The following is a 26,136-nucleotide window of genomic DNA, read 5'->3' on the forward strand; positions in this document are numbered from 1 at the left end:
TCAAAAAAATCTGCCTGTAGGTAGACCCATGCAGTTCAAAATCAAGTTTTTCAAAGGTCAAATGTACATTAACTAATGACTTAAAAGTCACCATTCGTTTATGATAAAAACTCTCAGGAAACTAGGAATAAAAGAAAACTTCCTTATCAGATAACGGGTAGCTAACAAACCCTAGAACAAACATCATACTTAATTATGAAATACTGATGCTTTCTCCCTGAGATTGAGAGTGAGACATGGATTAAGAACTCCTATAAACTAGTAAGACAGACAGCACAATAAAAATATGAGCAAAAAATTTGAACAGGCACTCCAGAAACAATGATATACAAATGACCTATAAACTATGAAAAGGTATTTAACTTCATTAGTCATCAGGATTTGAGTGAAGGTTTGAAAAATAAAACAACAATACTTTTTTCCCAAGTGGAAAAAATTAAAGAGAGGGACAACAGTTGTAATAGGATATTCTAATGCACTTAAAACATCAAATAGAAAGTAGAGCATAAAATTCTGCTCACATTCAACTCAAGAGGAAAAATTAACAATCTTATTTTCAACATTCATTTATTAAGCACTTACAATGTAACAAGAATTGTGGTAATTATCAAGACCAGTCATCTTGATGATTTAAGATGTAGTTGTGCATCTTAAAAAAAAAATTCTCAGGATGTAAAAATACAAAGAAAGCATCATGGGATATATGAAGGTAAAAAGGGACTGACCAGAAAATGTACAGGATTCTATTCTAAGTTTGTACTTAGGATACACGTACTTTGGAGAAATTACTTTTTAGGCTCGCTTCTATAAAATTAGGTGGCTGGAATAAATTATTTCCAAAAATTGTTTCCCAGTCCCCAAACTCTGTGATACTAATGGTCAGGCCACCAAAGCTATCTTCCTTTAGAATTGTCTTACATGCTTTAGCTTTGGAATCTCAACCATTACTACAGCATTTTGAAGACATAGTTTTTGAGAGTTACCCCCCTAAAAACATAGAGTATAATTTAATAAGAACTAGCTAATGCTAGTCAATAGAGACATCAAGATTTTTTAAAGTCTTGAACTGTGACGTCTCTATAGCTAGAAAAAAAAAACAGAGACAGGATGTGATTTCTAAAAGTAACATAAATCTATAAGTAAAGCTTTCTAAATTGTTCAAGATGCCAAAACTCATGAATACTTGAATCTTTGGTTATTTTTGCTATTACAAAGAGAGGATACATCAGACATAGTATGTAAACAACGAAGAATTTCTATTTGGTGGAAAAAGCCATGGGATACGACATCAGACAAACATAGGTTTTTGTCCTAGCTTTGCAACTTACTATCTGTGAGACACTGAACGAGTCACTTAAACTTTCCAACCTCAGTGTTTTCACTGAAAATTAGGGTTAAAAACAAACAAACAAAAATAATAGCTCCCCAAATTCAAGGTAAACTGGAGGTAGGATACTTTACTCGACAAAGAAGGAGATGCCTGATGGTGTTATATAAATATGGCAGACATAAGGATTGAGTGATCATATTTAAAACTTAACATGCCTAAAACAGAAGTTTTGATTTTCCATATCCCCAACTGTGCTTCTCTCTCAGACTTTCCCATTGTACTAAACGATCAAACCTAGGAATAAATCTTGATTTTCTTTTCCTTGCCATTTCCAACACTTAATTTATCAGTAATTCTGTCAGGCCTACCTCCAAAATGTATCTCTGACCACTTTTCCCCTTCTTCATTGCCAATACTTAAGCCCCAGCTGTCATCATCTCTCACCCAGATCCTGCAACAGACTTCATGCTTCTGCTTTACTGCCCCTTCGATGGAGCATTCACCCAGCAGTCAAAATGGTCTTTTAAAAATGGAAAATCAGATCACATCATGCCCTCTAATAGCTTTCTATTGTAACTAAAATAAAATCTAAACTCTTTAATGGCCTATAAGGCCTTAGACAATCTGGCCCCTTCCACTTACTTCTCTGACCTCATTATTTTTTTTCTAAAGTAGGGTCCACACCCAGCACCGAGCCCAACTCATAACCCTGAGATCAAGACCTGACCCCGAGGGACACCTGGGTGGCTCAGTCAGTTAAGCATCAACTCTCACAGTTTGTGGCTTCGAGCCCCATGTGGGGCTCTGCGCTGACAGTGTGGAGCCTGCTTCTCTATCTCCCTCTCTCTCTGACCCTCCCGCCACGTGCATATGAGCATGCTCACTCTCTCTCTCACAAAATAAATTAAAAAAAAAAAAAAAAAAAGACTTGACCCTGAGATCAAAACCTTGATCCCTGAGATCAGACCTGAGCTGAGATCAAGAGTTGGACGCTTAACTGACTGAGCCACCCAGGCACCCCTGACCTTACTTACTGTTTTTACTCCTTTCCCTTCCATTTACTAGGATCTAGACCTGTGCTGTCTAATATGGGAGCCACTAGCCACATATGGCTATTTAAATGTAAACTGAATTAAAATTCAGTTCCTTAGTAACTTAGCCACATTTCAAGTTCACAATTGGCCATATGTGGCCATAGGTTACTAAACTGGACATCACCAAACAGATTTCCATCGGTACACAAAATTCTATGGGACAGCACTGATCTAGACCCATGCCAAGCTCATTCCTACCTGCAGATCTTTGTACTTGTTACTCCCTCTTTGAGAATGTTCTTCCCCTGGGTTTTGGGATGGCGGGCTCCTTCTCATAATTCAGGTCTCAGTTCAAATGAAGCTCCTCAGAGTAACCTTCTAAATTTACATTTAGATACAAACCACTCAATCTCAAACAGCCTTCCAGTGTCTCCCATCCTCAGGTACTCTTTATCCCATCACTCTCTTTTATTTTCTTCATAGCACTTATCACTATCTGATACTGTTTTATCTTTGTTTCTACCCAGAGAATGTAAGCCGTGTGAGGGCAGAGACCATGTTTGTATGTTCACAGCTTTATCTCCATTGACTAGAACAATACCTGACACATAGGAAATGTAAAATAAGTTACTGAACAAAGGAATAAGTGAGTAAGTATCTGAAAGAACATGGGTTTTGGAGTCAAACCAGTATGTACCCCAATCCACTTATTAGCTATCCTATCTTAAGAAAAGTTATTTAATTTTTGAGCCAGATTCCAAAATGCCATGATGACTGAAGAAGACAAAGCCTGCAATCTGCCTTGTTCTGTTACTATTAAAACGGCCCCTTCAAACTCAGGACAGTAGAGAAACATCAGAAAGAAAGAAGTATGACTTGCACTGTGGAAGCATAAAAGTTCTGCTTGGGTCATCTCTTTTCCAAGTGTGACACTCTTAAACTGAGCAAGGTGTCTCTGATATATGTTCCCATCGTGCAATAAATCAAAATATGGCAGCATAATTTTGGATGATATAAAACAAAGTAATAATGCTGTGGCCAGAAAATTAACAATATCTTAATGATACCTAATATTTTGTGGTCACTTATTAAGTGCCAGCCATTGTGCTAAGCACCATATATACATCATCTGATTTATTCTTCATGAAAACTCTTTGAGGTACAATTATATTATTGTCATGCCCATTTTATAAATGGGAAACCCAAGGCATGGAGATTAAGTAACTTGACCCAGAAGATAGATCATAAATGCAGGGGTTGAGCTTGGAACCAGGGCTATCTGATTCCAGAACCCAAACCTTTAACTTCTGTAACATGCACCTTGCTTTTACAGCAGATATCATAGAGCTGGGTCTTGGTGAGTCCTTAATAAATATAATCAATAATACTCTACTTTGGTTATTGTCTTCTGAAATTTTTATTAGCCACATACTGAATATGACTTATTACTTTATTTCAGTAATACTCTCAATCCTTGAGACTAAGAAAAATTCAGAAAGATCTTCTGTTTTATATACAATCATGAAACTTATCTATTTCCTGTTTAAACAAAATTTAGAGACTCCAATAACACAACTGCTTTTTCTATCTCTAACTGCCACATGACAAATGATCTAAACTTTTTACATGACCGCTCTAGTGAGTGAGATGCTTTTCCTCTTTCCTACTTGAAAAAATAACTATTTCAAAACATTCAAGAGGGTTTTAGTTCAGTATACTACATTAGGTGTTCACTCTGTGGTAAATATTCTGAATCCTAATTCTAATGGTGTTTATCCACTACTACCTAGCAGTGGAACCTTGATCTAGTTACTACTCTCTCTGAACTATGGTTCTACTTTTCTTAAGATGAGCCCACTGAAACAGACAATTAGTAAGATCCATTTCACTTACCACTGAGATTCTTTCATTTGGCTCCCTTACAGACAACTGTACTTCTTTTATCTCTCCCTAATGAGTTAGGATCACAGGAAATCATTAATATTCAATACCAACCTCCATCAAGGCTCCGGGATGCCCGTTTGCTTGCTGTACGCTCAAAGTGTGGAGCAGGCCTGTCAATCAGAGCACTAGCTTGCCTGGTCTGAGCCTGAGTCCGGCCACTGTATCGAAATTTGGATCCCAGGGCAAGAAATTTGCTTTTAGGAATGGTGTCTGTAGATGTCAGTCTAGAGAGGGAGAAAAACATAATTATACATATTATTTCTCTCTAATGAGACTGTGAGATTAAAGAAATCATGAATTAATCTCATAGTTTCCTTACAGTTACTAAGACGGAGTTCTAATCAAGCAATCATTATTTTAATTCTACATCATTTCTCAAAGCAACATGTATAATTTAATTGAGGCCTATATTAATAATATCATCATATATCCCTATAGATAGGGCTTTATGGTTTTCAAAATGCTTTTATAGCACTGTAATATTTTCACCACTTTACAGATACAAGAAACTGAACTTTCAAAAAGAAGTTACTCTTTTAAGATCACATAGCTATTAAGAGGTTGGGCAGCAATGGGGTCCAAGCCCAGAGTACTTTTTCCATTCTATTAAAATAATAATTTTGTCAGGGTACCTGGGTAGCTCAGTTGGTTAAGCATCTGACTCTTGACTTGGGCTCAGTTCATGATCTCATGGTTCATGGGTTTGAGCCCCGCATCAGTGCAAAGCCTGCTTGGGATGCTCTCTCTCCGCTTCTCTGCCCCTCCCCTCCTCAATAAATAAATACACTTTAAAAACTGTTGAAAAATACACAATAATAATTTTGTCAAATGCACTCTGAACTCAGTTAGTGCCTATGAACCCATTAGATAGGTTATTTGGTGCATTTAACACAGTTAGGAACCCCATCTTCTTTCTACGTTATACCCCTATAATCTCTTTTGCCAGGACATTTACTACACTGAACTGAAACAATCTATTTATGTGCTGGTCTCCACTACAAGGCTCTGGGGTCTCTATGGGTAAAGGATAAAGACTATGATTTATTTACCTTTGTGTTTTCACTCCTGGCATAGTGCCTGGCATGAATTTGCCACTCAATAAATGTTTGCTGAATAAATACATAAATTGCTATATCAAATACTACCAAAAAGATAGTACTTCTTCCCTTTGGGATAGTTTATTTTAATTCAGCAAATATTTACTTCCTTTTGTTTGCTGAGGCATCACATATTAATATATTCTCTTATTTTGATAAAACAGATCTAAATATGCTGTCCTACAAGTAAACACTTTGGCTCTAGCTGAAGTCTATACCATAAATATGAAACATTCAAAAAACTCCTTTTCACCCTTACCCTTTTTAAAAACTATTTTCTTGGTTTGATTTTAAAGAAGAGGATGATAAGAACATAGGGAAATATTTCAATGCCAATAATTAAAGTTCCTTAATTGGTTATGAAGTGAATCTTTATGTTTATCCTGCACTGAGAATTAAAATGTTCTTTTCCCTGAGTTTTCTTCCTGTCCAGTGTGCTATGGTGCTAAGTATGATATGAACATACAAATAGAAGTAGAAGATATCATGGTCATCTCTCTTAAAAGCCATTCATAAACAGCCAACTGACATAAAATCTGGGATTTGCTTCAAAATCTCTGGAAGCGAGTGGGAAGGAATGGGTAGGGGGGATATAGATGAAACAAGAATGGCCTTGAGGTGATAATATTTAGGCTGGGTGATAGATCCAAAGGTAGGTACAAGGGCAGTTCATTATACCACTTTCTTTACTATGTATGCAGTTTCACATAATAACATTTTCTTTAAAAGGCAAAGGGACAAAACTAGCTGGCTCTCCTTTCTTTCTTTCTTTTTGTAAGTTTATTTATTTATTTTTGAGACACACAGGGTGAGAGGGGGAGAAGGGGAGCGGGGGAAGGGCAGAGAGAGAGAGTGAGTGAAAGAATCCCATGCTGATAGCACACAGAGCCTGACTCGGGGCTCAGTCTCACAAATTGTGAGATCATGACCGGAGCCAAAATCCAGAGTCAGATGTTTAACCGACTGAGCCACCCAGGCACCCCTAGCTGACTCTCCTTTCAATGCAGGTAAATACTTGTCTAAGGTCTGTCTTCTCTGCTAGACTGTTCCCTCAGGACAGGGACTAGAACTATCTTGTGGTATATTCTCAATGCCTACTACAGTGCCTATACAAAGGGTAAGCACACAGAAAATGTTTGGTAAATGACTACAAGGGGTTAATGATGTAGCCTCTTGAAGAGTAGAGCAGATTAAACTTTCTCCCATCTTCTAATTATCTGATACAACTGGGCTTTAAAGATGGTTCTCTGTACTTCTTTTCTGGGGTTGATTAGAGCCAAGATAATGATCAGTTTCCTATCTTTCACCTTCTAATAGAACAGCCCCACAGAAAGTAGTTAAGCATTGCTTAAAGAAATTCCATGTGGAGGTAGGTCAGGGTACTTCTTCCTGACAGACTAAATTTAGTTTAGCTCCAGTTAAGATGATCACAGAGCCCCTAATAAATACAGATTCCTTTTTCTCACTTCTTTTCTCCTTCCATCATACACAGAAAGGTGCTTTGGGAATGTTGAGGCATGTCTTTCAACCCAAGGGAAGAGAAGTGGATTTATTTTGTCTCGCTTAAGATGATCTCACCTGAGCTAAATAAAAGAATGCCAGCCATACAAAGAAGGGAATTTCAATAGCAGGTTTAAAATAGAAACATGCATAACTTATCCTTGAAAAATACTTAAGTGAGAACAATACCTGAAAAATGTGTGATGCTCTACACAGACTTTCCATAATTTCTTAGCTGCTCGGTAACTGGGAAGCTTGAATCCAATGGTACTTTCATATTGCTCTTGCTATAAAAACATGAATAAACATGAAACATGATGATTTTACTAAAGTGATACAATATCAGAAATACGGTGTTACAGAAGAGGACATTGTGAATAAAAGAATGTTACTGGTTTCAAAACATAAAGTATCATTTCAAAATTTTTTCTACTTACCAACAGAAATATACTCAGGGCTTTTTCAACAGCAGGGAAGCCAGGGAATGCATCTTATTTTATTCAGCACCCATTCCCCCCACAGACACAGACACACACAGACACACAGACGCACACAGACACACACACACTGTACATTTTTCTGAGACATAATTAAGTCACCTTTTGATTGTCCAGACTACTTATTCTTCCTTAGTCACTGTCTGCATTTGGGATACTTCTACTACTATATGACCAGGGAATGGGATAGCAGATGATTTCTCCAATCAACCAATATTATTATGCAATTATTATTAGTAATAGAAGCTTAAGATTTTGGCTCAAACCAGATTCCTGAATTATTAAATGTCTTCTTTTTCTTTTGATTGACCACTAGTTTATCTGAATACTTCTTTGAAGCAAACCATAGCCTGCCAAGGATACTAGAAACACTGTCCTGCTAGTCTTTTGCCTCTTTGTTTCTACCTTAAGCATACTTTACAAGATGGAAAAGAAACTGACATTTTTAGTGCCTATTATTGCCAATAACACTATGATTAAATAGTGTCATCTATATTTTTACACATGAAGAAACTAAGATCAGAGAAGTTATTTGTTCAGTCTCATAGCTGTAAGTAGCAGAACCAGATTTTCCCGGTTTCTACTATACCATGTAACTGCTAGGTCATCTACTGTAGACATAATACTATACTTCTCAAAATCCTACTCTTGTTCCTAAATGCTTTCTTAAGAATCCTGTGTTTTATGGGGCGCCTGGGTGTCTCAGTCAGTTAAGCGTCCGACTTCGGCTCAGGTCATGATCTCACGGTCTGAGTTCAAGCCCCCCGTCGGGCTCTGTGTTGACAGCTCAGAGCCTGGAGCCTGCTTCGGATTCTGTGTCTCCCTCTCTCTCTGCCCCTCCCCTGCTCATGTTCTGTCTCTGTTTTATAAAATAAAAACATTAATAAAAAAAAAAGAATCCTGTGTTTTAGTATGTATTATACAGGTGTTATTAAAAAAAACCCAAGTATTTCCTTTATCATATTTGTGTGTGTGTGTGTGTGTGTGTGTGTGTGTGTGTGTGTGTGTGTGTAAAGTTTTTGCCCTTCCACATTAAATGTAAGACAGGTGGGGTGCCTGGGTAGCTCAGTCAGTTAAGCGTCCAACTTCGGGTCAGGTCATGATCTCACAGTTGGTGGGTTCCAGCCCCGCATCGGGCTCTGTGCTCACAGCTCAGAGCCTGGAGCCTGCTTCAGATTCTATGTCTCCCTCTCTCTCTGGCCCTCCCCCCATTTGTGTTCTGTCTCTGTCTCTCAAAAAAATGAATAAACGTTACAAAAAAAGAGATTAAAATGTAAGATCGGTTAGGGATGAACTCTTTTATTCACTATTATATTCCTAGACCCTAGAATAGTGCCTGGCCTAAAGAAAGCCCTCAATAAATATTTGGTGACTGAATGACTCTTAGGTTTGAAATTTTTGAGGATTTGAAATTTTTGAGGGAAGACACTGATTGTTCTTTGTTAGGTACAGGTAAATAATTACGGTGTTAAATAAATGCTTCATTGAGCTTATCCAAGATTTTTAAGGCTGTACACCCAGTATTCCCAAGCTAAAATAATGAGCCATTTTTCACCAGCAGATGGTGATACACACACAAAAACACACCACATTACATTAGTGCACTGCTTTCTTTTTTTTTTTTTTTAATTTTTTTTCAACGTTTTTTATTTATTTTTGGGACAGAGAGAGACAGAGCATGCGCGGGGGAGGGGCAGAGAGAGAGGGAGACACAGAATCGGAAACAGGCTCCAGGCTCCGAGCCATCAGCCCAGAGCCTGACGCGGGGCTCGAACTCATAGACCGCGAGATCGTGACCTGGCTGAAGTCGGACGCTTAACCGACTGCGCCACCCAGGCGCCCCAATGTGCACTGCTTTCTTACTTCGAGCTTTTATAGCTGTCATCTCATGTGATCTTCAAGTCAAGAGAGAGAAGGTATTATCCCGCTCGAATGATAAGGAAGCTGAGCCACAGACTTGTACTGGTTATTTGTTTAGTAGGTGGTAGAGGCAGAGTAGGAGCTAGAACTTTATAAAATTTAATTCCTAAACAATTTTCTACTGTGCCATGATAGCTCTTTAATGTAAAAGTTAAGTTTGGCCAGCATTAGTATATCCTGAATCTTGAACACCAACTAATAACTGAGTTGTCTGGTATAAAGTTGAACATCCAACTCTATTAAAAATCTAGAACTTGAGAGGTGCCTGAGTTGCTCAATCCGTTAAGCATCTGACTTCGGCTCAGGGCATGATCTCATGGTTCGTGGGTTCAAGCACTGCGTCTGGCTCTGTGCTGACAGCTCAGAGCCTGGAGCCTACTTCAGATTCTGTGTCTCTGTCTCTCTCTGCCCCTCCCCTGCTTTCACTCAGTCTCTCTCTCTCTCTCTCTCAAAAGTAAATAAACATTAAAAAAATTTTTTTAATCTATGATTTGACGTGGAATACATTCTCAGTAACCACTAGAAGCTACACATACAAATAAATCTTAATTACATCAGGTAAGGTGTTGGTGGTGCAAAACATGAGTATCTTAACCCCACCATTTAAAAATCTCCTGCTACTTAATTTATAAATATTTATAAATATTTTTCCATCAAGATTTTACCCGGAGTAAACAAGAAACAAGTTTATCAATCCAAGATTAACTTTTGGCCATGGTATATTTACTTCCATAAAGAGAAACCAGAAGAAACCAGAAGATCAGTAGTGAGGAAGACAAGAAGCATCATGGGGCTGATTAATTTGGAAAACATAATTATCAACTCCTGAATAGTTAGCTACAGAGAGACTGCTTATTTACTTATTTTATTTAGAGAGAGAGTGGGGGAGAGAAAGAGTGAGAGAGAGGGAGAGAGAGACAGAGAGGGAGAATCTTAAGCAGGATCCACGCTTAGCATGGAGCCCAATGCCAGGCTCAATCCCACATCCCTGGGCTCATGACCTGAGCCAATATCAAGAGACAGACACTCAACCTACTGAGCCACCCAAGTATCCCAACAGATCTCTTTGATGACATAACAAGGAAAACAGGAATGAAAAGGTATTTTCAACATGGTCTATGTTTGATTCAGGAGGAAAGAAGCATGGATTATGTACCTCTCCAGGTCGAATCTTGATGAAAAAGCTGCTACGTTTGTAAGAAATCTTCAGCACTTTGGGCCAAGGAAAGCGGTTAATTCTCAGCTTATCTTTATAAACCAGAAGGCCACTAGAGCAGACACCTAGGATGATATCCACTCCCTCCAAGTCCTGAAAAACAAAAGTGTTAGCAGCTCAGCGTTCAGCAAAGTACTCAACACATTGCTGACTCTTATTTGATATATCAATAACCAAAAACACAAAGCATACATTAAAAAGTAAAGCTCAACCTAACAATCATAATCTACAGGACTGTTCAGTCCATATAAAAATGTTACTGTATGTTACTATACCACCATGAGTGAACATCCGCTCTTCTCAGGTCCAAGAAATACTGACATGCACACATCTTACCCACTGAAGCAACTAACTACTCTAAGGAGCAATATAACCACCACCGCCACTCCCCAAAGCCATTGTGAAATGTCATTGGGCTTGCACCTCATCTAACTTTATAACACTTCTCCCATAAAACTGAGCCTCTGTATCTTCCAAAAAGGTGTTCCTTACTTTTACCATGCCTGCCTGCATATGAGAATTCTAGGGTAAACATTCATTTTGGTCTCCCAGTTCTAAAATACTCAAACTTGCCACTATCATAATCAGTAAATAATAACTATGGTAGCTACGGTAGCTACCTATGTCCTATACGTGTATGTTTAAGTCAGTAGACCACATGACTTCTAGAGGCTAGGGCTGAGGGCTATGTCTACTACCAAATATGCATGCACAATTATAATTCTTGTTCTTTTTATGATAATGTGGCCACTCATCCAAAAATCATGGTAAGTAAAGGAGTTCTCTTCCTATATAAACTCAGGATGGAGAATCTCAGACTTTTGTAATTACTGATGTTAAGTATATTAAATTATAAATATCATCCCAAAGTCAAGAAGGAACAGCGAGATAAGATAAAGGCATATTTATATGCCTCTTTAGTAATTTTTTAAAATTAAATATATATTAATCATCCCTGTCTAATAAGGAATAAATTTCACCTGAATAAATCTCTACAGACAACTATTTATATAGGTAATCAAAACCCAGAATCAAATGTTTCTTGACTACTCCTTTCCCCAAAATGAGTATAGAGAAACATGTTAATGGCATATGTGTTATGTACAAAAAAACCCGAGAAGTAAAAATTATAAACTCAATGACTATATAACTGAGAATTTCCCAGAAGATGCCCTCTTAAATTCTTAAAGCCTGTGGGTACAACTACATCTCTCTCTTAATTATGTTTTGGGGAAACAATTTGCTTTACAACATTTGGGAAAGGAACATGCTGCCTGACTTCTTCATCTATTCCTGATAATTACAGCAACGATATCAGCCTGCAGCAAGAATTGAGAAGCAAAACCAAACAATTTCAATTCTGATTTTTCTGCCATCTACTTTACAGATTCACAGAAGTACCCAGCCCCAAACAATCCAGAGCAACATTTTAAGAAAAACCACTAACATGTAATGAAATTTTATTAGAATTAATGGACTCTAATAAAGAAGGAAAAATCTTCACATATCAGATTTTCAGGGTGGGAGAAGCATGAAAGGTCATGTTAGTCCAATCACACACCAGATATTTGAATGTCCTTTTCTAAATTCCTACCAAGCGATTATTGTACCGATTCTGGAATATCTCCAGCGACAGAACACTCGCTATGGAATGAGGTAACCCATTCCATCTTAGAATAGCTCTGTTAAGCAATTTGTCAAACCGAGCTGAATAGTATTTCCCTGTAATTTCCATTTTACCGGCTCTAGCTTTATATTTGGAGGCATAGTGAAATGTCTACTTCACACAGTTATCCTTCAAACACACAAAGACAGGTGTTAAATCTTCCCTAAATTTTCTCTTCTGTGGGCTAAGTATCTGTATTCCTTTACTTTCTCAATGGACATGGTTTTGAGTCCCCTCATGATGCATCTTAGTTATTAAGTTCCTCTAAATGAACTTCATATTGGGGCACATGGGTAGCTCAGCTGGTTAAGCGTCCAACTTCGGCTCAGGTCATGATCTCACATCTTGTGAGTTCAAACCTCACACAGGGCTCTGTGCTGACAGCTTAGAGCCTGCAGCCTGCTTCGGATTCTGTGTCTCCATCTTTCTCTCCCTTCCCCCACTCGTGCTCTCTCCCTCTCTCTCTCTCTCTCTCTCAAAAAAAAAAAATAAATAAACATTAAAAAAAAAGTTTTTTTAATTGTAAAAATAAAAATTAAAAAATGAGCTTCATATTATCTCTTGAGCCCATTCCCTCACAAACTCCTCACACACACACCCTCACCACTCTCAGCCATTTCAGTAGCTGAAGACGAAAGAAGTCAAGGAACTTCCCTTAAGTATTTATTCTGTTAGGTTATATGAGGCAGAACAACCATTAAAGCCCAAGTTTACAATTCTTAACCCAGTAGTTTCCAAATGAACCCTGTGGTTCATCCCACGTGCACTAGAATCACCTGGAGAGCTTATAGAAATAGCTTATAGACAGAGATTGCTGGGCTCCACGTGTAGCATTTCTGATTCAGTAAGTCTGGGATGGGGCCTGAAATGTGCCTCACAAGTTCCCAGATGATGCTAAATGTTGGTTATGAGGCCATCCTTTGAGAACCACTACCTTAAGCCAATGGTTCTCAGGTGTGATTCAGGTGTGAATGAGCGTAATTTGAGATGTTTAGTAAACTTGGAGATCTAGCGTCTTGTTCAAAGCAATTCAGTAAATGTGGGAGGAGCTTGAGAATCTGCATACTTAATACATGTTCCAGGTGATTCTGATGTAGGTGATGTTGGCTGCTATCTCTATATTTTCAAATATTTAGGAAAATATCACTTCTGTTCTGTGCTGTATCTTTGATCCTTAGAGGGGCTTAGATGTGCAGCGGCATTCTGACGGTGGAATTGCAAAGGGGCAATTCAAATTATACACTTAAAGTTCTAACAAGAACTATCTTTTTTCAATGTTTTATAGTACCCCAGATGCAAGTTGGTAACAAGTATTATATGACCCAGGTCTGATACACGCTCAGTAACAAAGGCCAAAATTATCATTACCTTTGCTTTATGAAGGTCAACACCATACATAGACAACTTTTTGGCATTCTCAAGAAATTCCAGGTCAGCTTGAGCTGGAGTCATGGACCTTTGGTAGAATAAAAATTGAAAATAGAGCATCACAGTGCCAACATTTACAATAATAACACTCATATATTAGTTGTACGTCATATAAACACACAAACATACATACATACATATATATATATGTGTATATATATATATATGTATATATATATATATATACATATATATATATATATACACACAGATGTACATGGATATATTTCATAGTCCTGAAAGTAGAATATTAGGGAAAAGGATTCTTATCACTACCTGTGTCTAAATCATTGAAATATGCCTTAGTAAAAGAGATCTCAGAGAAAAACAAAGTCACCAAAAAGCTATTAGAAAAAAAAGGTTTTAAAACAAATCTTGCTTAACAGTTTCCTTAAAGCTTCCACCATCCATTCTATCCTCCCTCTCCTCAGCCTTTTTCTCTAACACACATAAGCTCCTCCCACTAATTTTTCTTGCCAAGGAGGCGACCAAACTAAATCCTCTGAGGGCATGGTACAATTTACAATATCCTCTTAGCTGCCTTTTTCTCTGTGTACTCCTGAATTATTATGGAAATTAAACAGGAGGGCAGCTGAAGTTACTTAACTGGCGACTCTTAATGGGGACAGGCTTGATGAAAAGAAAATTTCTGGTAACAGATGGTGTCCTGCCCACTGATCTAAACAAAATAAATTGGTTAATAGAAGCATGTAGATAATGGGGCTGCTTTCCCTGTTATTAAGATGTCTTCATTACTAGGCATATAATGAATTAGATCTGTTTGAAAACAATCAGTCTCACTGTCTAAATGGTCACTGTGATGGTCTTTCCTTCTCCTTTGTAACCTTCCCCTCTTTTGAAAAGTGCTCATGAGCTGTTATGTTGAGCTTTGAAGAAAAAGACATCACTCCTAGTGCTGAACAATTGAGGCCAATCAAATATGACTTCACACTGACAACAATGCCGCCACACCTCCAAAGAAAAACTGAGTAAATGCCTGCTTCCAGGAGGACTGCCTTAAACTATACAAAGCAGCAGTAGCCTATTCATTTAATGGAAAAAAGTCTCTTCTAAATCCATCTGTCCTTAGTCTCATTAAAAAGAACAAAGGGTTCCTTGGAACAACCACCAAAATCTCAGGAGAGAGGATGCAGCTCTGTTAATGACTCAGCCTCCCCAAATAAACTTTTTTTCACAAGCACTAAATCATCACACCTGAATTCTATTTACTAATAGATCTAAAACTTGAACACACACACAAAAAGGAGAGTGGGAAAATTAACACATGTGCAAGTTTGTATATTCACATCACTAAAAACAGCTCAGGAAAATTTTACAGGGTTGTTCCTCCCGCCCACCCCCCCCTCCCCCATATAAGTTATATACTTTTCTAGTTAAGGTTACTCCTAATCATTTTATAGTTTTTGTTATTGTTATTATCGATGGCTTGAATTTTTGGGTTTTGAAGCTGGATTGGAGCTTGAAGATTATAGAGTCCAACAGTTTGATTTTGTGATGAAGAAATAGGCCCTGAGGGATAACATAGCCACAGGCAAGTTGTGACTTTAAGGCAGAAGGCTTTAGGCAGGATTCAAGTCGCATTACTCAAGCTGGAATCATGCGTCCGGCAGTTGAGAGTGGTGACCTGGCGTCTCCCTCAATCTTCTAACTATAAAGGAAGATTCATAATAATACCTAATTCCAGAGACTAGGATAGGCAATGGATTTTTTATTTTACTGAATGAATGAATGTGATTAGTAGGATAAAATGAGGTAATGGTTGTGAAACTGCTCTGCAAAATATTAATGTTTATTATTATTGCAACTTTAGGTTTCTGATGATGGTACAGTGGAACATTTATACATAATTCATAAAAGAGAAATAACTGATCACTTACTTGAACTTGAAGGCAAATTTTAAAACATTAAATGAGGCAATCATGATAAAATCTTCTCTATCTTTATTCCTCCAACTCTAAGGGACATTAATAGGGTCAATTTAAATACAGATTTAAGTTTCAGACTATGTGGTTAAAGGCTTTTCTAAGTAAGCATGCTTTAAAATTATATTAAGGGCAGAGGCACCTGGTTGGCTCAGTTGGAAGAGCATATGACTCTTGATCTTGGGGTCGTGAGTTCCAGCCCCCTGTTGGGTGTAGAGATTACTTAAATAATAACATATTTTTTAAAATATAAATAAATAAATTATATTAAGGACAAGTAGTAAGAAGAGATATTTAAAGCTATGAATTTCCTTGTTAGTTGAAAATAATACTTATATTTGAAATTTGGCTGATGTTTGCATGAAAAATTTTTAATATAATTTAAACATTTTTGAAACACACTTAAACTTAAAAGTTACCTACAGTGCAAATAATATTTTCCTGAACTATCTGAGAGCAAACTGTCAACCTGATCACCCATCTCTCCCAACACTTTAATGTGTAATTCCTACAAACAAGGACATTTTTCTACGTAACCTCAATAGAACCATCAAAAGCAGGAATAACTCTTTTTTTTAAATGTTTTTATTTATTTTTGAGACAGAGAGAGACAGAGCATGAGCAGGGGAGGGGCAGAGCGAGAGGAAGACACAGAATCTGAAGCAGGCTCCAGGCTCTGAGCTGTCAGCACAGAGCCCGACGTGGGGCTCGAACTCACAGCCCGTGAGATCATGACCTGAGCCAAAGTCGAATGCTTAACTGACTGAGCCACCCAGGTGCCCCGAAATAAATTTTAATACATTACTGCTATCTAATCCTCAGACCCCACTCAAGTTTAGTCATTTGTTTAAAAAATGGTCTGTACAGGGACGCCTGAGTGGCTCAGTTGGTTAAGCATCTGACTCTTGGTTTCGGCTCAGGTCATGATCTCAGGGTTTTTGAGTTCGAGCCCTGCATTGGGCTGTGCACTGACAGTGTGGAGTCTGCTTGGGATTCTCTCTCTCTCTTCCTCTCTCTGCCCCTCCCCTGCTCGCACTCTCCCTCTCTGTCTCAAAATAAATAAGCTTAAAAAAAATTATGTTCTGTACAGCAGAAAGGCCCAGCTTAGTGAGTATCAGGAGTGTCACTGAGTTCATGTCTCTGGTCTTCTTCAGTCTGGGACAGTTCCTTAATCTCTCCCTGACTTTCATAATCTTGACCTTGTGAGGATCACAGGCCAGTTATTCTACAGAATGACCCTCAATTTGGGCCTGATGTTTCTCTATGAGTTGATTCAGGTTTTGCATCTTTGACAAGAATAGCACAGAAATGGCTCTGCGTTCTCACTGCATCCTATCAGGTGGTAAGTACACAATTTCAACTTGTCCCCTCATGGATGATGTTCTTTTTCATCACTGATGTTGCCAGGCTTCCCCGCTGTGAAATTCCTATTTATCTCTTTGCAATTAATAACCATTTTGTGGGAATATAGTTTGAAACCTTTGAATATCCTATTCCTTATTAAACTTTCAACTTATTCCTTTATATCAGTATGGACTCAGAGATTCTCATTTTATTCAATGCAATATAATCAATTATTTTCCTTATTTATTTTAGTGCTTAAATTGGACCAGATTTGGCCAGTGGGAGCCTCCCCAAGCTGGATTCTGTACCCTTCTGATCATTTCTGGCATTTTTAAAGTACCTCCTTCTAGAACAATGTAGACTTAGAGTATGTTAGTGTGTGTGTGTGTGTGTGTGTGTGTGTGTGTGTGTGTGTGCGCGCGCGTGCCTATTTACACATCTATCTATCAGAAATCATGAATTAGCACTGACACCTCCAGTTTTAATGCAATACCACAGGGTTTCTCCCTCTCCATACTGTGTATCACCCTTTACTGACAGTGAGAAATCTGACTCCCATTATCATTAATATACTAATTTGATCAACTCCTTGTACATAACCAATCTCTCATTGCTACCACTGACTCCTCCCCTACATGGATGCCCTTTTCACTTTGACTGGACTCTAAACCGCCCATGCTGGGTTATTCCCCACACAGGGATGCCCTCATTACCTCACTCAGGTTCTGACTTCTAGTGGTAGGCTATCCCTTCCATGGACATCTTCTTCACCCTGCCCAGGCTTCAACACCTTGTATCAGGTACCACCCCATGTGGATGGCCTCCACCCAATGCAGGCCTTACCCCCACATGGATGCCCTTCTCAATCTGCTCTGCCTCTCATAACTACCACCACGTGCCCACTTCATACTGTTTGAGCTCTGGTTCTTCATGCCAGGCTGGCCCCCTATCCATGAATAACTCTCTCCACCCTGCTTAGACCCCAATATCCCCAGCCAGATGGCCTCTCTGCATGGATGACTATCTTCCTCTATGCTACCTAATGGCAAAACAAAATTGTTTCAGGAAGCTATTTATGATTATAAAAATCATACACATTCATTGTATAAGAACATGGGGGGAAATAAAATCTCTCATAATCCCACTACTCACAGAACTGTACATGTAAATACAACACATTTACTTTACAAATTTAATATCACAAATTAAATTATTTTCACCTTAAAATTTTAAAGATCATGGTTTCTCCTAAATTTTTCTTGGAAAATTTAGTTCTGTAGTTCTCTAAACCCAGATTCACAGACTCTTGAAGTATAATAAACTAGCTGGGAAGAGGTTAGATACCTCTAAACCATTGTGAATTTATTCAGTACCACCTCATAATTTACAACTTGAACGGACTGCAAACTTACAAAAGCATCTAACCAGAGAGCTTTGGCACTGGTTAAGTCCTGCTCATTAAAAAGAGAAACTAAAACAAAGTTTCTCTGTATTTATTTTGAGCAAGTGTGGTCCAGATATAGAGCCATTCAGTGAATTCCAATGTTATGTGACAGCCTTTTAATAATGTTTGTTGCATCTCCTAATTAAGGACTGAGATTTCAAATAATTAAGTGGGGGGCAACTGACAAGTTTACATACTTTCCTAGTACCCATACATGGACGGCAATTCATTTTAAAGCTTGATTTGCTAGTATAAATTTAAAGTTAATTATAGCTTCAAAGTCTCCGTCTGGGCAAAGGGCCACTAACTAAGGGTTCCATGTACGTAGGCAGTCTTCTGTTTATCTGAGAACAGGGTGGTATTTGCTTGTACTTTTCAATGCATAGTAAAATGTTTCTGCTTCAGCGGAAGTTTCTCTGGATTATTTAAAGCGCCATGTTGTTGGACGTAACTAAAATTTTCATTTGGCTTTCTGTTTGTAAAGAGTGCCAATCTTTCCAAAAAGGAGCAATTCCAAGATGACTCACCTCTAAATTTTCTAGTCATGGAGATCTATTACTGCTTAATTTCTATCCATATACCTCACAGAATATCAAACTGGACCATATCCACCTATCTCTTGAGATCATTTCGCTTATTTGGGCTTAAATTCAGTTAAGTTACAAAAAGTAGTTCCCTAAACCCAGATTCACAGCCATCACTTGTAAAATGGGGTTAGGAATTATTAGGCTAAAAAAACCTCTCACTATATACTAGTCACTATGCTAACCACTTCATATTTTTAACAATCACAAAATTCCTATCACTATCCTTATTTTTCAGATGAGAAAACTGAACCTCAGAGGGCTTATGTAATTTACAAGAGTCATAAAGCTAATAAGGAACAGAGTCTCACTCAAAGCGAGACAGGCTGATTCCAGAGCCCATGCTTCCATCTCATCACCTAGCTCAGTGGTTCTTAAACTTTGACCTTAGGATCCCTTCACTCTCAACACTTATTGAGGGCTCCAAAGAGCTTTTCTTTATGTGGGTTATATCTATCAATATTTACTACATTAGAAATTAAATAAGAAAAATGTTAAATTTTTATTAAATCTTTAAAGAATAAACTCATATTTTAACATTCATAACTTTTTTGTGTGTGAAAAATAACAGTATTTTCCCAAAATGTAGTAACAAAAAAAAGTGACATTATTTCACATATTTACAAATTTTTTAAATGTCTGGCTTAAAAGATAGCTGGATTCTCCTAACTCACACTAACATAACTCAGGGTACTGACTCAAGGCCAAGATCAGACATTCATGTTAATAAGCTAAGGCAGGCTGTAAAATTTAGCTACAGCAAGTCACTTAAATAACAATGGGACATACAGAGAAAGAAACACAAATTATTCCGGCACTTTAATATTAGCTAACATTGGGGTGCTTGGGTGGCATCGGGGTGCTTCTGACTCTCAGCTTTGGCTCAGGTCATGACCTCATGGTTCATGAGTTCGAGCCCTGCAACGGGTTCTGTGCTGACAGTGTGGAGCCTGCCTGGGATTCTCTCTCTCCCTCTCTCTCTGCCCTTACCTTGCTCACTCTCTCTGTCTCTCTCAAAATAAATAAATTAATTTTTAAAAATATTAACTAACATTTACTGAATTTTGACAATGCGTAAGACACTATATTAAGTTTTTCCACACAGTATCTTTTCTAATCCTAGCCATTGCCCTATTTACTCTGAGGTAATAATCTCCATCAGACGTTAAAGGAAGCTGAGGCTCAGGGTGCCTGGGTGGTTCAGTCGATTAAGCTGCCAACTCTTGATTTCAACTCAGGTCATGATGTCACAGTTCGTGACTTGGAGCCCCACATCAGGCTCTGCTCTCACAGTGTGGAGCCTGTTTAGGATTCTCTGTCTCCCTCTTCCTATCCCTCCCCTGCTTGCTCATTCTCTCTGTCTCTCTCTCTCTCAAAAATATATAAACATTAAAAAAAAATTTTTTTTTTAAAAAGGAACCTGAGACTCAGAGAGGTTAAGTGAATAACTTGGGGTCACAAGGCCAGGACCAAGCAGAGCCAAGATTTCAACCCAGCTCAGTCTGACTATAAGTCCTTGCTTTTGATCACTGTGTGATGATACCTCCCAACATTACCAACAATCTCCATGAAAAAAAGCATTGAATTCAATCAAGACTTTTAAAAATAACTTCAGGGGGTTCATGGGTCCTCTGAAGTTTATCCATGTACAGATAGCCTAAGAACCCTGCTTTAATGATCTTAAAGTATCTAATATATAGCATAATAATTTTAAAATCTGAAAAAAGGTAAGATAACAATAGCTAACATTTATTGAGTACCTACTATGTGCCAGACACAGTGCTTAGTGCTTTCCATATATTGCCTCATTTAGTTTTCATCCTACAATGCAACACCTATCACCCTGATGAGAAAACAGGAGGTTCCAAGGACTTAAATGACCTGCTCAAAGTCAAACAGTGGAGGGGATCGAGCTGACTCTTTCTACAGCACCACATTCCCTCCAAGACAAACACCAAATCAAACCAGGTCAAGAGTTTAAACTTATTGCCAAAGCAAACACAGAAAAAACCCTGGAAACATACTTACCTGTATGACTTATGCAGTTCCATGACCTTCTCTTCAAGTTCCTTGGTCTGATTTGGGGCCAGTTTAAAATCACTAACATAATCCGCACCATGAAGTTCTGGGTCATAGTCTCCCAGCTCAGACTGGATGGTATAAGAACCTAATAACGCTAAGGTTGCAAAGGAACAGGGCAGACGTCCTGCAACTATGTCCTGTCGAAGCTGGAGGCATAAATAATACCTACAGCCAAAAGAGAAAAAATGTTACTATGTCAGTAACAACAAAAACAAAATATAGAGAAAGAGGAAGAAAGGGGGAATGAGACAGAGATATGGAGGGAGAAAAACAAGAGAGATTAAGTAAGTATGAGATAATGCTAATAATTGTTTAACCTAGGTAGTGGGTACATGGTTGTTCATCATACGATTATTTTTTCCTTTCTGCATGTTTAAAATTTTTCCACATAAAAACTCAAAAAAAAAAACCTTTAACTATGTTGGGCTCATGTCTGGAAGGCAATTTAAAAAGAAAAGAAGTTGCTAAGAGAGTAGATCTTAAAAGTTCTCATCACCAGAAAAAAACATTTTCGTAATTATGTGTGGTGATGGATGTGAACTAGACCTATTGTGATCATTTCATAATATATGCAAATATTGAATCATTATGTTGCACACCAGAAACTAATATAACACTGTATGTCAATTATATCTCAATAACAAAAAAGAAAGAAAAGAGGAGAAACTGGGAAAAGTCTGAAGGAGGTAAAGAAATTAATATTTTATTGAGTACATTAAGTACCATATACACATAAATTATCTCATCTAATCTTCACAAAAAAACGTGTTTGGTGGGTATCATCACCAAATTACAGATAGAGAGGCAGTTTCAAAGACTAAGCTCACTCAATGTCATATAGTAATAAAGGCTGTTTGGCTACAAAACTGGACTCCTTCTATCAAACTGCTTTGCCAAATGTGTAGATACTGTCCTTCACATAAAAAGATGACATTATGGACACATTTTTAGTAGGATATGAACATTTTCAGCTGTTTTCTCTTCAAGATGGGCTAAGCCTTCCATTCACTCTCGTCTTATAGGACTGATGCCACCAGTGTGCTACATTGTTGGAAATTCATACTGGGGTTAAAACTGTTCAGTAGAACAAACCAACCATGTGCCCCTACATGTTAGGCATTCATCTCCATCAGTATAATGTTTACACCTGTGATCCTGACCTGCTTAGCACTTTTTCTGAGTTGACCAATACAGACTATTTGACCAAACAGGAAAGCTGGGAGATATTAAATTGAAAATTCCCGTATTAATTAGAATTATATCCTTGCTTTGACCATAATAAGGTGTTGAATAATGTAGATATCAACAATCATTTTGCTATCTATAATTTGTCACTACACATGTTTTTATTTATTTTGATTTTATTTTGATTTTTTTAATGTTTATTTATTTATGAGACAGAGAGAGACAGAGCATGAGTGGGGGAGGGGCAGAGAGAGAAGGAGACACAGAATCAGAAGCAGGCTCCAGGCTCCGAGCTGTCAAAACAGAGCCCGACGTGGGGCTCAAACTCACAGACCGCGAGATCATGACCTGAGCGGAAGTCGGTCACTCAACCGACTGAGCCACCCAGGCGCCCCTACATACGTTTTTAAAAAAAGAGGAACGCCAACCAAATCACAAGAATCTTAATCTCCTCTAAGATGTGGGTAATTAGCAAAAAATTTCAGGGATTTGTATTGTTTTATACATAACCTCAAGGAAGATGAATAAGAAGCAACTTTAAGAGACAAATATTACATGTGAAAATGAAATAACCAAAACAATTTTTTCAGGCCAGAGATGACATCTCAACTTCAAGAATGTACTAAGGATTATCTAGACAAAGAATAATTTTTTAAAACTTTCACAGAACAATAAAACCTTGGATTGTGAGTAACTTGTTCTGTGAGTGAGCAAACATTCTAATAAATTTTAACTTGATAAACGAGCGAGGTCTTGCAATATGAATAGTACATGATGCCAAAAGTCACATGATCACAACTGAGTCAACGGTTCTTTCTCTCGCTGTGGGATTGTGGGTGATCATCTCCCATGCTCTGATGCTCGGTCTCAGGCGATGGTATCTGGTAGGAATCAGTGATTTTTCAGAATGTTGGAAGGCACCCACAACTGGCACTAGTGCATTTTTTTAACTTCAAAGCACCAATGGACAGTACGTTGCTTTTCCGTACAAGAGTAAGCTTAGGAATGCTTTGCTTCATTCTAGGTCATGGCTGCCTGCAGATATAGACCCTTTCCTCTGCTGCCTTATTGCCAGTTATATTAAATAGAGTATATAACAAGAGTTTATTAATACTGTAGTCAACATCTGTGCAAGCGTATACAATAGCCCCGTGCAGAAAAAGGTTGAAAAGAAGGTGGTAAGAAGGAGATGATTACAGTGGAAGTTAAAAAGGAAATCATCAAGAAGTATGAACAAGTTACACAAGTGGCCAAAATTGCAAGCTTTTATAAGAAGTCTATGTCTGCATCTCGTCTGGAGAAGAGGAAGAGGAGAAAAAAAGCAGAAGAATCCCTCACTTCAAATGAGATTAGGGAGATGTATAAAATGGGGGAAACAGTGCAAAATTTTGTAGAAAAGCACCACCCAAATAAGACTGAGGCAGTCTGAGCAATAAATCTGTTTAATGACAACGCATTGTCAATTTCCACAAAATCCTCAAAAGGAGGCAAAAGCAAGTGTCATTGGATAGTGTCCTTGTTAAAGCTGCACGAAAAGAAAAAGATTTCATTGAGCCAATAGAAGTGATTCCGTTACTGATAGTGAAAGTCATCCTACACAATAACCCTCCTCTCTCATCTCCCTCACACCAGCCACAAAGGTTTTCAAAGTTAAGTGCAAGTTAATTTGTTAATTTTTCTTTATATTTTGTATTTTCTTTATTTTGTATTATATTACAGTATTGTAGTCATTATTATATGGAACGAATCATCTGAGTTTCCATTATTTCTTATGGGGAAATTCTCTTTGATATACAAGTGCTTTGAATTACAAGTATGTTTCCAGAATGAATGATGCTCACAAACCAAGGTTTTACTGTACTTAACAATCAGAGTTGGAGTTTACTTAGGCTATTCCCTTATTTGAGCGATATGAAAACTGGGGTATAGAAACTGTATATTTGTCAGATAGTTGACAACAAAATCAGATTAGAAAGTCATTTCTCAGTAACCAACAGTTCAATTTAACAAACATTTGCCAAGCACCTAATATGTATAAGGATGTTATGGATATAAATAAATATGTATAATAGTATTCTTTACAATATGCTGGTTTTCAATTTTCTTTTTTAATATTAATATTTATATAGAATCCAATAAAGGTCACTTTCCTAAAAGAAATCAGTAAGTTGTTTTCAAAGAGTACAAGATTTATTTCATAAATCAAGTGGACTCAAAAATTACTGAAAAAGATTCAGCTCATGAGGATTATGTACCTAATCACACACTTTTTAAAAAAAAATTTTTTTTTACATTTTCATTTATTTTTGAGAGACAGAGAGACAAACCACACGACGTGAGGGAGGAGGGGCAGAGAGAGAATGAGACAGAGAATCCGAAGCAGGCTCCAGGCTCTGAGCTGTCAGCACAGAGCCCGATGCGGGGCTTGAACTCACAAACTGCCTAATCACATACTTTAAAAGGGAGATAAGAAAAAACAATAGTAACACAGGCTTCAGCTTTTTTGATCCCTGTAAAGAAAACACAGTGGAGAAGGAGTATCAAAGGGAAAAAGTAGAAGAGCTACTTTACCACTATATTTGCATCTTGCCCTGTGGAGGGCATGTGGTTTATAGGCATCCTGTACACAATTTGTCATAATACCCATTAGAAGCAAGGTTAATTCCCCTGCCAATTTCCTCTAGGCACATCACAGATAAATGAGGCTTTAAGGCTCACTTATTTGCAAACCTGTCTTGAAGTGACCAGAAACTTCCCATTTTAATAGCACAGAATTTTTCTTCAGTTCTGAATAGGGAAATTCCCAGAGCTTATGAAAATGAGAATTACTAATTCTATATTTAACTATTAATAAATTAGTTACCTTGTTATATCTTCTGTTAACTGTGCTGGGTCAGGTGGATAAAACTTGACATTAAAGGTGAAATTCCAGGGGACACCTGAAAAGGTAAACACAAAAGAATTGTATGCTTATGCCTAAGTTTCTGATTGTTAGAGCACCAAAAATATTCAAAATTTTCTTTTCCTGAGTTTTTTTTAATATTCTCATGCTTTGTGGAAAGATTTGATATTTATTTAAGAAAGAAAAAGTTGTTTAGAACCACTTAAGAGTTTGAAAGTGTGATTTTTTTTCTCTTTGAGCTCTGTATTAGGTTAATTGATATAAAATACTTGATAACACCTATCGTTGGTGTGGAAAATAAACACAATTATCTATTGCTGATATGAGTATAAATTGGTACACTATGGAGGACAATTTGACAAGATCTTTCTAAACATAAAATGCATATATCCTTTCACCTTGCAATTCTATTTCCATAAATGCATTTATACATATGCTTAAATGAGGTCAGAATGGTATATGTGTAAGATATTGTTTGTAATAGAAAATGTCTGAAAACAACCTAAATATATATTCATTTAGCAAGAGAAGATATATCTCCAAGATACAGCGTTAGGTGAGAACATACTAAGGTCAAGAATAGCATACATATAGAAAGCAACCATGAATGTTGGAGGGTAGAAAGAAGTCTATGTTACAGGTATGATTACACATGCACAGGCAATCCCTATAAGGATATATAATAAACCAGTTATAGTAGTTGGTAAACTAGGAAGGGGAACTCCAGGAGATGAAAACTGATAAGATAGGGGAAATATATAGGAGGAAGACCTATTTTCACTGTGTACTCTTTTATACCATTTGAATTTTATACATGTACTACTTATTAAACATTTACCTTCTTTAAAGGATAATCTTTAAATGCAAATTACTGGGGCTAAGAACTTTTGCTATTTTATTTGGTGCATATCCCTAGGATTCAAAACAGTGCTTGATAGAACATTGATGATCAAGAAATATTTGTTGAGTGAATGAAGGAAATAAAGGAACTAATCTCGCAGCATTGTTGTGAAGGTCATA

At 37.5% G+C, this 26,136-nt stretch overlaps 1 protein-coding gene and 1 long non-coding RNA gene across 21 annotated transcripts in view; one reads left to right on the plus strand and one right to left on the minus strand.

Annotated features, from left to right (window-relative positions):
• Positions 1-26,136, minus strand: part of EPB41 (erythrocyte membrane protein band 4.1) — a 202,643-nt gene that overhangs the window by 57,605 nt on the left and 118,902 nt on the right. For all 20 annotated transcript variants that reach the window (XM_058718341.1, XM_058718334.1, XM_058718335.1 and 17 more), the window contains 6 exons: positions 25,078-25,153; positions 20,976-21,194; positions 13,573-13,660; positions 10,479-10,631; positions 7,095-7,192; positions 4,360-4,532 (listed from right to left, as the gene is read on the minus strand). In XM_058718341.1, coding sequence (XP_058574324.1) covers positions 4,360-4,532; positions 7,095-7,192; positions 10,479-10,631; positions 13,573-13,660; positions 20,976-21,194; positions 25,078-25,153 — 807 coding nt within the window. The remainder of the gene's footprint in view (positions 1-4,359; positions 4,533-7,094; positions 7,193-10,478; positions 10,632-13,572; positions 13,661-20,975; positions 21,195-25,077; positions 25,154-26,136) is intronic.
• On the plus strand, positions 11,147-26,113 carry LOC131505150 (uncharacterized). Its single transcript, XR_009258292.1, has 2 exons — positions 11,147-11,305; positions 26,033-26,113. It is a non-coding gene; the product is annotated as an uncharacterized LOC131505150 (long non-coding RNA).

This window comes from Neofelis nebulosa, chromosome 2 (assembly GCF_028018385.1).
Source record: "Neofelis nebulosa isolate mNeoNeb1 chromosome 2, mNeoNeb1.pri, whole genome shotgun sequence".
Taxonomy (NCBI): Eukaryota; Metazoa; Chordata; class Mammalia; order Carnivora; family Felidae; genus Neofelis; species Neofelis nebulosa.